Source organism: Antedon bifida, chromosome 6 (assembly GCF_963402885.1).
Source record: "Antedon bifida chromosome 6, ecAntBifi1.1, whole genome shotgun sequence".
NCBI classification, from domain to species: domain Eukaryota; kingdom Metazoa; phylum Echinodermata; class Crinoidea; order Comatulida; family Antedonidae; genus Antedon; species Antedon bifida.
In genome coordinates this window covers 21,741,464-21,756,532 of record NC_136231.1, presented here as the reverse complement: position 1 = coordinate 21,756,532, position 15,069 = coordinate 21,741,464, and the positions used below count along the sequence as shown (strand labels likewise).

Below are 15,069 nucleotides of genomic sequence, written 5' to 3'. Positions count from 1 at the left end.
GCAGGTTTAATAAAGTTTTTACTTGTGTAAAAAAAACAAAAATTATTATTTCACTTATAAAAAGACAAAAGAAACGTTTAATTTGAACAAAAAACCATTGTCTGACAATTTTTATTTTTTATTTTTAATTATTTTTTTGTTCAGGTAAATAATTTTTTTTCCGATTCAGTTTTTGGTCAAAGTGAATAACTATTACGTGACATTAATTAAATTAAAAATGGCATATTAACAAAAAAAAAAAATATATATATATATATATCCAATCTGCAGACAGTACTGTTTCGATCTTATTAGATCTCGTCAGTGCAGCTCAGGTTTCGAAATGAAATGTACCGCAGAATATATTAGGAGGATACATATCTTTAAATGTGTGTACATGCGTTGCATAATACCACGGAATCTGCAACCTCTTGAATAATATTGTTGTTAGTCATTGATAGTTTAAACATATAACTTGTAACAAGATACAAACAAATAATAAAACATACAAAAATGTGCAATAACATATTTATAATATTTCTATAAAAATGGAAAACTAACAATGGTAAAATGAACTGATGGAAAAATTGTTATATAATACTTGGTAAAACTGAGCAGTCGCCTCAACAGAGACTCGCCTCAACAGAGACTCGACACATTCTTATTCTTCTGCATGTTATGTTTAACTGTGATTGTCTCTTTCTTTTAAGGTGGTGTTTTCACATGGACACCTCTTGCAACTGACCAGGTTAAGATCACACTTGTTGCAATGGATGATCAAGGAGCAGCGGCGTCCTTCCCACTAGATGTTATTATATGTAATTGTGAGAATGGCGGAGTTTGTAATTTTAATGCTCTTGTTGAAGGATCAGATCTACTGAACAATCATTTTGCAGTTAGTTACATGTTTATTCTTTTTTATTGAAATAAAAGTACAGTAATTGTTTTAACTATATATTACATCTATTGTATGTTGATATTTTTTATTAAAGACAACAAATGCATAATTTGATCATTTAATATTGTCTATTCTAATGTATATTTCACAATTTGTGGACATTGGCAATAAAGAAGGGGGTAATGTGTTAATGTGATGAAGGTATCGATGATACAAAGTAGGAGTTTGATAAGTGTTTACTTTGTTTATTTGAAGAATAAACAAGCGTAGCAATTACTACTTTCTCAACTCATTAGATATAACTCTCAAAAACTTCTATAATGTGAAAAGATAGCACGTGTCGTGGAGTTATAAAACATTCAACCTGTTAGTGGCGGTTTTTTCGCTGTTGGTTGTCAACTGAATAAAATAAAATAAAAAATAAAATTCTTCTACATATTCTTATGCATGCAATCGTTTCCTATCCAAGTCCTCTAGTTAATATGGTTTTCCTCAAAAATGTAGCCAAGAGCCAAACAATTTTATAATTTAGATTTTTTAAGGTTAAAGATGTGTAGGCTGTAATGACATAATACACAATAAGTAAGACTTTAATACGTTTCATTATCATTTTAGGTGTCCGAGTGTGAGTGCCCTCCTGCTTGGACCGGGTTTGATTGCAGTGAAGACTACGATGGCTGTTTAGATGACCCTTGTTATCCTGGAGTCTCATGTACCGATCAAATGGCACCCTTAGTAAATGTTACATGTTCGACATGCCCTGGTGATTTAATAGGAAATGGATTCAAATGTTACGGTACGTCATTTATCTTGTTGGTAGGCCCATATAGAAATATCATTAAATAATTCCAATGACCAACGTTATTGTAACTCTTCCTCTGGTCTAGCTGATACGTGTTTATACTAATTATTTAAAAAAAATATCTTAGTACACTAATTTTTTTAAATGTACTCATACCGACGATTTGTTTCATTTGTTAAGGTATTTGTAAGGTATTTTGAAATAAATGAATCTTTAACATGTATTGGCTTCATACAGTGTAATATATTTAACTTTTAAATAAAATACACATTTTATCATTAGGCCTTATCAATTATTTTTAACCTGTAACATAAATTATATTACTTGCTGTAATTCAGATTTTGATGAGTGTACTGAAGGTCGTGACAGAGAAGATGGTGTATCGTTCTGCCAACAGGAATGTACCAATACTTTGGGCTCGTACACTTGTAGCTGCAGAGAAGGTTATGTTTTAAATGTTGATCTAAAGAATTGCGATGGTAAGCTTACATAAATAATATTGATAATAAAAATATTAATTGAAACGCTCAGATTACTTTAAAAAGTGCTCACTACTGTTTATATGTTTACTAGTTTGATATGACAAATACTTTTTTTAGTAGGTGCATGAAAAAATACTGAACCTCTTTTTTTGTGAACCATTTTATCGGTGAAAGAGGGCGCGTTTTTAGTCGCGTGGACGCGACTCTATAGTTCACTATGTTGGTCGGTCGGTCGGTCGGTCGGTCTGTCGGTCTGTCTGTCTGTCGGTCTGTCTGTCTGTCGGTCCGGTATCACTATGCGTTTTAGAACGCGACTTATGGCTGTTGGCCTTGTTTATATTTCGGCTCTGTACAGACAACCAGAGCATACAATAAAAAGCTGTTTACATCAATATAGCGATTAAAAATATATGATATGTATAAATCAGAACAATAAAAGGAACATTCATTATATCTTGTCAAACGGGAAAGTTAGTACAATAATGGATGCATAAATGTACTAAGCGGAACATGAAATTATAGACAGATTATTCGTTGTATAAGGTATATTGTAATTTACTATTAATATTTCATAGACATTGATGAGTGCATGATGATGACTGATGATTGTAGTGAGTATGCAACCTGTGAAAATACAGAAGGATCATTCAACTGCACATGCTCAGAAGGTTACAATGGCAATGGACAGATATGCAACAGTAAGTTCTGTAGTTGATTCTGCTGAAAATTTACTATTAGCCTTTTAAATAATAAAACAATTTATTTATTTATAAAGACTTTGGGGGAAATTTACTGCCTTTTTCTCCCTTTCTTTCCACTTTATTGTGTAAAGTTTATTTTCTTGTGGACTGAGAAAGAAATAAAGAATCAAAATGAATTTAATGTTTGTATTTTAAGATATAAACGAATGTAATATGGCTGATTATCCATGCGATGAAAATGCTGACTGTACTGATACTAGTGGATCGTATATTTGCCAATGTGTAAATGGATATGAAGGAGATGGAAAAGGCTGTCAAGGTATACACGCATTTGTTTTTTTGCATATTGACAAAGTGCTTATCTTTACGATCCCAATGTATTACTCGTCATTTTAATGGTACTGTAGAAATAACATTTATATAATTGGGATTAGAACACGTATTATTTTTCTTTTACACTAGATAATATTAACACAATATTAAAAATGTAATTTCCATATTTCACCAGATATTAATGAATGTACTCGTGAACTTCATTCTTGCGACATGTTCGCAGACTGTATCAACACTCAAGGGTCCTATAGATGTTCTTGCTTGCCTGGTTGGACTGGTAATGGATCTTTCTGCGAGGATATCAATGAATGCCTTGCTAGTGTTTGTGGTAATCGATCAATTTGTGAAAACACACCCGGAAGTTACTTTTGTAGTTGTCCTAGTGGTTATGTTGGAGATGGATCTACATGCATTGGTAACTATAATTAATAACTCTTAAAGTATAGATATTTAATTTAGTTGATTACATTAATGTTTGCGGAACATGAAATTGCATGTTTCAATAAGTGATTAAAAATGTCTAGACCGTTATTGAAACATTAAGATCATTGCTTTGCGTAGCTGTGATTTCTTTCTTCTCAAAAACAACAAGTGTGGTTTGGAGTCATACAATACCAATCTATTTAGTGATTTACAGTCGTATTTTAAAAAACTTACGAAAACTACAAAAAGTATTCTTCTTGATGACCCCTTTTTTGTCGTCTTATTTTAGATTAATGAATTCGTCATGTAAATAGTTTAAAACTTATACAGTACTGTTTTAAATAAATAATTTGTAGTGATAAAGGTTTAACAATTCTTCAATAATTTAATTGAGAAAACTAATGTTAATTCAAGATATATTGTAATCTAATTGTCCTTTGAAACTAAATATTTTGTTTCAAAATCAAATAAAAACAATATTTATTTTCCATTAAAAAAAATCAGTAGAGATTCGAACCGGGGCTAGAGTACTCAAAACAGAGCATTACCCGTTACGCCACAAAGTACAGCTGACAATAGTCTATTTATACGTGATTCATGTTACGTGATTCATGTGGCGTCATAGATATGTATATTCATGAACGTCATCTTGAGGGAACGAAGCTTATATTAACCTAAATACACGAAAGTCGGGGGTTCGAGACTAATCTTCCGCCGCTCGCGCTGTATAATCTTTGTTCACATTTCAGTGTTTTATTGCAAATGCGATTGATTATATTGATGTTTATTATTTGATTTTATGAATAAAGATACCTTGATATGATATTGTCTTTCCAACAGACGTTGATGAATGTTCTAGCAACACTCATGACTGTTTAGAAACATCTGTGTGCTCGAATACAAATGGAGGATTTGATTGTCCATGTAAACTTGGCTATGAGTTAAATAATGAGGAATGTTCAGGTATTGTAATACAATTTCTAAATAAATAACAGATTCAGTAATATAATTAACACAATTTACACATGTACGAGATTATAACTTAATGTATACGTTTTGTTTTAGACATAAACGAATGTTTGGCAAATAACACGTGTGGCATAAATGCACACTGTAGCAATACACTTGCAAGTTTTGTGTGCACATGTCAGTCTGGCTACTCATTGGTTGGAAACGAATGTAAAGGTAAGACTGAAATAATAAATAATAGAAACACAGGTAGATTTGAACTCGTCATAAACGGGTTATGTGATCCACACAACGCATCCCAACTTGTTGCACATTTCAGTTAGTATGTGGTCAAATAATACACGATATATTTTAAAAAAGGTGGGGATTGTTGAATTGTTGCAAAGTTGGGACACTTTGAACAAGCTATATTATATACATTTCTGTCTTCTCCTTTAAATTTGTATTTCTTCTTAAATAGACTACAGTATACATTTAAACAGAGATTTTCAAATGATAAAGACGTATTAAAAAAAAATCATTTCTACAACCTACAGTAAACGCTATCATCACTAAAAATCTACAAATTAGTAAAAAATAATACTTAGATATTAGTTACCTTGAAACTAAACCTTCCGACGGAGACAGACATTATCAACAGCGAGTAATATATGATATTGGAAATAATACATGATTACGCATTTGATATTGTGGAACAGAAAGAAGAAAGTACACTTCAAAGTTACTATAAAAATTGAATAATAAATAAAGAAAAAAATTAATCAAATACTTTACTCCTTTTCAGCTAATTTAATTAAAAAATATCTTATGCTAGCAGACAGAGAACAAGATATAAAAATAACACTGCGAAATTCAAGATTTGACCTTAAAACTAAAGATTTATAAATAATGAAGTAGTATTATACGATTATGTTGTGTAATGTAATTGCAGATATTGATGAATGCCAACTTGGAATTAACGACTGTCATCAAATGTGTAACAACACAGTAGGACATTATAGTTGTTATTGTAACAATAACTATGAACTACGCAATGATAGCGTATCCTGTCAACGTAAGTCACAGATTGTTTTGCTGTATATCAACTAATATACAAATAATGAATGTTTATAGACACTACAGGTTGATTTTCAAACCCGATTAGTCTACCAAAATTGCACGGTTGATAACGTAAGTGTTCAATGGAGTAGTTATTGTGCTAAGCTTAACTGAAATATTACGTTCCATGAAATCATATTATTGCCGTCAGGCGCGGAAGTTTACTGCTTAAAAACAAATAACTTGAGGTACAGCATGTGATTCCTAGATAAAGAAAAAAGAATATCGAGACTTATTTTACTCGAGAAGATACAGTTGTATCATCTCATTCTAAACTTTACTTTGTAAGGAATAGACCCAACGGATTGCTAATATTCGTTTACACAGTTATCATGTCTTAGGTAAATGTTGTCCTATGCTCGGATTACGTTCATACTATTTGAATGATATTTATATAAACTTGACTTACCTTCACATAGCTATACAAGGGGCAGAATGCAATACCGACCCATGTGTGAATGCCTTTTGTTCAATGAACGGAAATGATGTATCGTGTATCTGCAAGACCGGCTATGAAGCAATTGACGGGAATTCAACGCATTGTCTAAGTATGTAACGTAATTAATATTTAGATTTACAGTTTAAGTCTATAATTGTTAAAGTATATACAGTATGTAGTTTCAATCTTCCCTCTTCTAACACATGACAATGGTTTGTATTTTAATAACAATTACGGGTAATGCTATTTTTGTCCTTTAATTTGAGTTATTGTCTTGAGCTATTAAATTAAACCACCGTTATTCATGTCTAGAAAGTCCACTGCAAGCCGTTACGCATTCATCAGTATTTATATGGGTATAAACAAGTAAAGGTAAAAATAAACATTACGATTATCTCTACATACTACAACTGCTTTTTATTTTTAGATTTAAATGAATGCACTAACAATACACATATGTGTAGTGACGTTTGCATTGACACGGATGGGTCGTACAATTGTTCTTGTGGCGACGGTTATGCGTTATCGGCAGATCTGAGAAACTGTGAAGGTATGCTAATACCTACCTACTTAATAATAAATAGAAAAAATAAAATGAAAATTCTCATTCCATTGAATCCGTCCTTGTAGAATTGTATGCGTGCAGTTAGTAAATTATTATAATTGTAATTTACAAAGGGTTTGACTTTAGCTGTTGTGTAAAACTTCCCTTAATGCTGCATACAATACAACACAATATTATACAGAATTTCTTTCATGTTATTGATTTACCTTTTCAGATATAAATGAATGTGATTTTTCGTCTTCATGTGACCAAAATGCAATGTGTGCAAATGCCCCTGGAACGTATTTATGTTCATGTAATTCAGGATATTTAGGAAACGGAAAGCAATGTGAAGGTAATGTTTTTTATACAGTAAGTAAGTTATTTTACATACACCTATAACAACAATGTGTAAAGATATCACATTCAATGTCAATTTTTATTTTTCAATTTTAACATTGATTTCATAATGGTCAATACAAAACATGTAGTATCCGATGCCATGAAGGCTACATAAATATTAGCAATAACATAAGATGATGATAGAAAAAGACACCATTACATGGATCGGATCAACTTGATGTAAAAACTCATATTGATCCCTTAAAAAAATTGTCTTGGTCATTTTTCAATTCCGATATTAACATTTATTTCATAATGGTCAATATAAAACATAATAAACGTAGCATCGATAGAAGAATGAAGGCGACATAAATCAGTACATATTAAAGAGTCATGTGTGTAGATTAACTAAACTAACTAATTAAGTAAAAACACATATTGATCCTTCAAAACAAAGCGAACACAACTAAATTTCAGCAGACATAATACTACAGGCTAATTATTGTTGCTAAACATCATACCCCGGCTGAAAAAGAAAACCATGGGGTTTAATAACCTTACATTATTATCAAGAATAACTTTCTGACAACAGATTTACCCGAATACAAAGGCATGTGTGATTATGAATATTTAAATTATAGATTTCTTCCCGCCATTATAAAAAATACACTGGATTGTACTAGGTTATGTTTATGCTTTAATTTCATAGATATCAATGAATGTGAACATATTCGTGTTTACTGTACTGGAAATGAAACATGCGAGTATGACCGATGTGATGATGCTGCGTACTGCACCAATAATAATGGATCCTACATGTGCTATTGCAATGATGGGTATACCGGTAATGGAATGATGTGCTTTGGTAAGTATAGTTCTTGAAATAGGTTATACTCCTTGTACATACTCTTATTCTGACTGTTATTTTTACTCACTGCAACACACATTATAGACAAATAATATAACTAATACAGTTCACACTGATGATGGAAAATTCTTCCCGAAAAATGTATGTATATCTATAACCATCGAGAGAATTAAACTGCTTAAACGGGTTGTTTTTAATAATATTAATAATATCATATTGCAAGATAGAATTAAAATTAGTACTTTTAATGAACAAAAATCTAGAACCAATGCTAAAATATAATGTAGTCCTCTTCCTTCAACTCGAAGTTGTCAAGTTCAACGTTATTTTTATTTAACCAGGAACACGTAAGATTAACTATTATGTTTTCCTTTACAGTAATATTGTATACTCGTTTTTAAAATGTTAATTTATAGATATAAATGAGTGTTCAACCATGCCATGTGATTCAATGGCCACCTGTACCAATACACCTGGTAATTATTCATGCACATGTAACTCTGGATTTGTTGGCGATGGCGAAACTTGTGAAGGTGAGACATTTTTAAGCAACATTTTGAACTAAACTCATAAGATACCGTACAATGAATAAGGAAATATCCTAACACTTTGACTTATACTAACGTACTTAAAGATAAGCCCCCTTGAAAAAATAAATATACCATTTTTAACTATATCAGTTATATTATTTGCACCATTTTAGTGTTACAAAACTTGTGAAGGTGAGACATTTATTAGCAACATTTTAAACTAAACTTCGATATCACATTTTTATCGCAAACATAAGATACCGTACAATGAATAAGGAATAAGGAAACACTTTTTCTAATATACAATTTCAGTATCGCATATATAGTATTGTCCAAAACAATTAGAAGGACAAAATTTACCTGAAAAACAGTAATTTAAGGCACAAAATAATCAAAATTGCTTGTCAAATTTAACCGTTTACTTTGTAGTGAAATCATTATTTTGTGGTCGTTTTTTCTACGGAAGTGAATAACTTGATTAAAACTGACTATTACAATTTTATTTTTTCCCTTAATTTTTCATGTTTTTGGGGGACAATACATCGTTAAGTCGATAACCGCCGATTATCAATATTTATACCAAATGAATTATTACAATTGTGTTATAACATGTATATTATTTTCGTACAGATATTAACGAATGTCATGTGAACAGTAGTTGTCATACACAAGCTGAATGTACAAACATAGTAGGGTCATACCAATGTATGTGTGTAGATGGTTACCGTGGAGATGGATCGACAAATTGCACGAACATAGATGAATGCACAGACAACACCAATGACTGTCACCAACAGGCAACCTGTACTGATACTCCTGGTTCATTCTTATGCATGTGCAATCCTGGATTTAATGGCACTGGACAGATATGTAAAAGTATGAAAATATCATAGGTCTACCGTTGTTGCTATTTCTTTCTTTCCTTCTTTCCTTCATATCCTTTTTTCCTTCTTTCCTTCATATCCCTTTTTCCTTCTTTCCTTTATAGACCTATTCTTTTTCCTTCTTTCCTTCATAGGCCTATTCTTTTTCCTTCTTTCTTTCTTTCTTTCTTTCTTTACCTTATCTCATCATTTTTCTTGTTGCCACTGTGACAGTTATAGTTATATTGTATTATTTCGTAAATACAGATATCGTTATAATGCATGCAATGATTAATAGGTAACAGAACATAAGTTCCTAAAATAACAATGTTCGCTTGTATATAGTTAATTTTGAAAGTGTTTTCAAATTGATTTTCAATGATAATGGTTTCACACGATTAATTTGCTATCGATTTGTCTACCATCCCACATCAACGATGTATGTACCTACATTATTTCCCCCTTTTTTTTAAAGACGTGGATGAATGTACGCTTAACCAAGATAATTGCGATACAAATGCGCTATGCATTGATTCAGAAGGCGCATACACCTGTGTTTGCAATGCTGGTTATTTTAGCAGTAATGGAGGAAGTGGAATAATTGGCAATTGTGATGGTATGTTTGATGTTATATATTTTACTTTGCAAAATACTTTTATAAATGTATTTTGTTCTGATTTGTTTTTGATAATTCTCTTGGAATTGGCCCAATTTACATTTTTGATTATAGTATTATTGATGCTCCGCTGGAATCCTAATAAATATTGATAAAATATGTTAGTAGGCCTAATGATTTAATAAACATGGTAATATGATAGGCTAATGATTTCAACGGAAAAAAGACGTTCAGAGCAGTAATTGTAGTGAGAGAGGATCGGAGATCCAGGTAGGTAAATGATCAAACTTTATGCACACTATCATTTTCCTTATCTATTCATACTTCTCTTCTACTCCATTTTATTTGTAGATGTTGATGAATGTCAGCTTAATGTACACAATTGTTCGGATGAAGGAACTTGCCAAAATGTTGCCGGTGGATTCAAATGTTCTTGTAACGATGGTTATTCTGGTAATGGAGTTGAATGTACAGGTATGGCTCAATTGATGGTTCTATCGCTTCTTGGTATTTCAGGCAAAAACATAAAAATACGAACGAGGAACTTTGTTTTCGCCTATATTATGTGTTTTATGATTTTTTAACATTACCATTAACATAACATTGGATTTGTTTCTTCTCATTTTTAAAAGGTTAATACTGCTAAATTAATTGTTTATATTATTATTATTTCAATCTTAATCAAATTACTGATAAATGATGTCAGTGACTTTACGGGTTTACAAATAAAATAAGCAACAAGCTAAAGAGCTTTCGGGTAACACGCTTCATTAGTGCATGATTTCAATCCTGAGATTTGTTTATATTTAAAAAAAACAATTGAAGAGTTATTTCAGAAAATTCTTTTAGAAGATTTGTCTTTTTTATATAAAGCAATTATGTGTCAAAGAGTGGTGTTTTAAACAATTAACCAAGCTGCAATTGTTATTTGTTTTATACAGACATAAATGAATGCGAGATTGAGAATCTCTGTGACTCAAATGAAAACAAGAAATGCGAGAATACTCAAGGAAATTATACATGTATATGTATGATTAACTTTGTTAATGAAAATGATGTGTGTATCGGTAAGTTTATCAAGAATTATACACATTTTGTATTTACAGTATTTTGATGTACCCGCGTCCAAATAATGTTGTCATAATCAGCGATAATCAGCCTTCGCATCAAATTGGGTAGACAAAAAGGGTGGTATAGTATCACATACTGTATATATCAATGAATCTTTATTCTAAAACATTCTAATAACAAGTTGTTCTGACTGTTGTTTCTTTCTCGGCAAGTTAAGAATTTCATGGAAAGTTTAAATTTGATGTTGATTGGCGCTTTGAACCCGCACTACCTTACTTTTAAAAGCCATAGGATATAGTATATATCCACAACCTTTTCATAAGCTAACACCTTGGTAAACTAATAAGTATCAACGTACACGGTAACCGTTGACACTGGGATGATTCTGATCATTTATCAAAATAGTCAGGCATTATAAAGTGATTAAATACTATATTTATTGTTATAATTATACTTTAGATGCATTGACAATAGACTTGGTGGTAAACTTTACGGACATCAAGGGTATGGTCGCCAGCATAAATCCAGGTGTTTTGGATTCATACGAAACTCGAACTATTCTAGCAGAAGATGTATGTTATTACTATTGTTTCAATATATAGACATTGTTAAATTATATTTTCTAATTGTTCACATTTCATAATAAACAACACATTAATACTTCTTTAAATTCTTTTATTTAGGTTTATCAATTGATGAAATTGACGAACATTAGTTATTCAATACTGCACGTAAGTGTAGCAAACCACAGACAGGTTTACCCCTATGTTGAAGTGACTCTCAGAATCGATTTGCCTGTATCAACGAACATTACACAAACGGATATTGTTACAGCATTTTTTGGAGAATTAACAGGTTCAGATAACATGCATCTTCCCCCAGACAGCAATGTTGATAGGACATATTGGATAATCATAACACGTGGTAAGAATCTGTTGTATTACAGAATACATCCGTGTAGGCACAGTGTTGCAGACGCTCATCACTATAACAAAATTAACATTATTACATCTGGTATATTTATCAGCTGAAATGTTTACAAGACAGCAAAGAACGATTTAAAGAATTCCACGAAATGTTTGATTTCTAAGTAAATTGTATGAGCTAGACCTACAGTTTTAGATGATTACTGTACATTGTAACTACACTCGAATACAAACTATCTTCAATACGATTATAATAATATACTTTAAGAGACTGTTAGATTTAGTTATTTCACAATATATCAAATTTATCGTACGCATTATTGTAACTATTCTAAAACATAGTAACATTGTTTTATTTTTTTAGAGCAAGATATGGTAACTACCACACAATTACCTACATATACAGAAATATCAACAAATCCACACTCAGCTGCGACGACGATACATTCAACTAATTTTAACCAACAGACGACAGCAACTGATCTATCTACTTTTAAAGAAATGAGTACAGTAGGTGTTCAAAAAGAAACCGTCACAGAAGAAGAGGACCAACAAACAATGTTATCAACATTGCAACAAAGTACCACCACCGAAACAGTCACAGATGAAGAACAACAACGAACAATGCTAACGACACTACAGCAAACTACTATCAAAGAAACAGTCACCGAAGATGAAAAACAGCCAACAATGCCAACAACAATACAACAAAGTACTATGAAAGAAACAGTCACCGAAGATGAAGAACAACAAACAATGCCAACAACAATACAACAAAGTACTATGAAAGAAACAGTGACAGACAATGAAGAACAACAAACAATGTCAACAACAATACAACAAAGTACTATGAAAGAAACAGTGACAGAAGATGAAGAACAACAAACAATGTCAACAACAATACAACAAAGTACTATGAAAGAAACAGTGACAGACGATGAAGAACAACAAACAATGTCAACAACAATACAACAAACTACTATCAAAGAAACAGTCACCGAAGATGAAGAACAACAAACAGTACCAACAACAATACAACAAAGTACTATGAAAGAAACAGTGACAGACGATGAAGAACAACAAACAATGTCAACAACAATACAACCAACTACTATCAAAGAAACAGTCACCGAAGATGAAGAACAACAAACAGTACCAACAACAATACAACAAAGTACTATGAAAGAAACAGTGACAGAAGATGAAGAACAACAAACAGTACCAACAACAATACAACAAAGTACTATGAAAGAAACAGTGACAGAAGATGAAGAACAACAAACAATGCCAACAACAATACAACAAAGTACTATGAAAGAAACAGTGACAGAAGATGAAGAACAACAAACAATGCCAACAACAATACAACAAAGTACTATGAAAGAAACAGTGACAGAAGATGAAGAACAACAAACAATGTCAACAACAATAGAACAAAGAACTATGAAAGAAACAGTGACAGACGATGAAGAACAACAAACAGTGCCAACAACAATACAACAAACTACTATCAAAGAAACAGTGACAGAAGATGAAGAACAGCAAACAATGCCAACAACAATACAACAAACTACTATCAAAGAAACAGTGACAGACGATGAAGAACAACAAACAATGTCAACAACAATACAACAAAGTACTATGAAAGAAACAGTCACCGAAGATGAAGAACAACAAACAATGTCAACAACAATACAACAAAGTACTATGAAAGAAACAGTGACAGACAATGAAGAACAACAAACAATGTCAACAACAATTCAACAAAGTACTATGAAAGAAACAGTGACAGAAGATGAAGAACAACAAACAATGTCAACAACAATACAACAAACTACTATCAAAGAAACAGTGACAGAAGATGAAGAACAACAAACAATGTCAACAACAATACAACAAACTACTGTCAAAGAAACAGTCACTGAAGATGAAGAACAACAAACAATGTCAACAACAATACAACAAAGTACTATGAAAGAAACAGTCACAGAAGATGAAGAACATCAAACAATGCCAACAACAATACAACAAACTACTATGAAAGAAACAGTGACAGAAGATGAAGAACAACAAACAATGTCAACAACAATACAACAAAGTACTATGAAAGAAACAGTGACAGAAGATGAAGAACAACAAACAATGCCAACAACAATACAACAAAGTACTATGAAAGAAACAGTGACAGAAGATGAAGAACAACAAACAATGTCAACAACAATACAACAAAGTACTATGAAAGAAACAGTGACAGAAGATGAAGAACAACAAACAATGCCAACAACAATACAACAAAGTACTATGAAAGAAACAGTGACAGACAATGAAGAACAACAAACAATGTCAACAACAATTCAACAAAGTACTATGAAAGAAACAGTGACAGAAGATGAAGAACAACAAACAATGTCAACAACAATACAACAAACTACTATCAAAGAAACAGTGACAGAAGATGAAGAACAACAAACAATGTCAACAACAATACAACAAACTACTGTCAAAGAAACAGTCACTGAAGATGAAGAACAACAAACAATGTCAACAACAATACAACAAAGTACTATGAAAGAAACAGTCACAGAAGATGAAGAACATCAAACAATGCCAACAACAATACAACAAACTACTATGAAAGAAACAGTGACAGAAGATGAAGAACAACAAACAATGTCAACAACAATACAACAAAGTACTATGAAAGAAACAGTGACAGAAGATGAAGAACAACAAACAATGCCAACAACAATACAACAAAGTACTATGAAAGAAACAGTGACAGAAGATGAAGAACAACAAACAATGTCAACAACAATACAACAAAGTACTATGAAAGAAACAGTGACAGAAGATGAAGAACAACAAACAATGCCAACAACAATACAACAAAGTACTATGAAAGAAACAGTGACAGAAGATGAAGAACAACAAACAATGTCAACAACAATACAACAAAGTACTATGAAAGAAACAGTGACAGAAGATGAAGAACAACAAACAATGCCAACAACAATACAACAAAGTACTATGAAAGAAACAGTGACAGAAGATGAAGAACAACAAACAATGTCAACAACAATACAACAAACTACTGTCAAAGAAACAGTGACAGAAGATGAAGAACAGCAAACAATGCCAACAACAATACAACAAAGTACTATGAAAGAAACAGTGACAGACAATGA

At 31.7% G+C, this 15,069-nt stretch overlaps 1 protein-coding gene across 1 annotated transcript in view; it reads left to right on the top strand.

Annotated features, from left to right (window-relative positions):
* LOC144845723 (uncharacterized) overlaps positions 1 to 15,069 on the top strand; it is a 28,541-nt gene extending 13,472 nt beyond the window's left edge. The window contains exons 23-44 of the mRNA XM_078703151.1: positions 690 to 874; positions 1,493 to 1,673; positions 2,018 to 2,158; positions 2,737 to 2,859; positions 3,059 to 3,181; positions 3,371 to 3,610; positions 4,459 to 4,581; positions 4,684 to 4,803; positions 5,519 to 5,641; positions 6,105 to 6,233; positions 6,552 to 6,674; positions 6,904 to 7,023; positions 7,720 to 7,875; positions 8,295 to 8,411; positions 9,039 to 9,284; positions 9,747 to 9,887; positions 10,239 to 10,361; positions 10,829 to 10,954; positions 11,418 to 11,530; positions 11,642 to 11,882; positions 12,249 to 14,989; positions 15,040 to 15,069. Coding sequence (XP_078559277.1) covers positions 690 to 874; positions 1,493 to 1,673; positions 2,018 to 2,158; positions 2,737 to 2,859; positions 3,059 to 3,181; positions 3,371 to 3,610; positions 4,459 to 4,581; positions 4,684 to 4,803; positions 5,519 to 5,641; positions 6,105 to 6,233; positions 6,552 to 6,674; positions 6,904 to 7,023; positions 7,720 to 7,875; positions 8,295 to 8,411; positions 9,039 to 9,284; positions 9,747 to 9,887; positions 10,239 to 10,361; positions 10,829 to 10,954; positions 11,418 to 11,530; positions 11,642 to 11,882; positions 12,249 to 14,989; positions 15,040 to 15,069 — 5,765 coding nt within the window. The remainder of the gene's footprint in view (positions 1 to 689; positions 875 to 1,492; positions 1,674 to 2,017; positions 2,159 to 2,736; positions 2,860 to 3,058; positions 3,182 to 3,370; positions 3,611 to 4,458; positions 4,582 to 4,683; positions 4,804 to 5,518; positions 5,642 to 6,104; positions 6,234 to 6,551; positions 6,675 to 6,903; positions 7,024 to 7,719; positions 7,876 to 8,294; positions 8,412 to 9,038; positions 9,285 to 9,746; positions 9,888 to 10,238; positions 10,362 to 10,828; positions 10,955 to 11,417; positions 11,531 to 11,641; positions 11,883 to 12,248; positions 14,990 to 15,039) is intronic.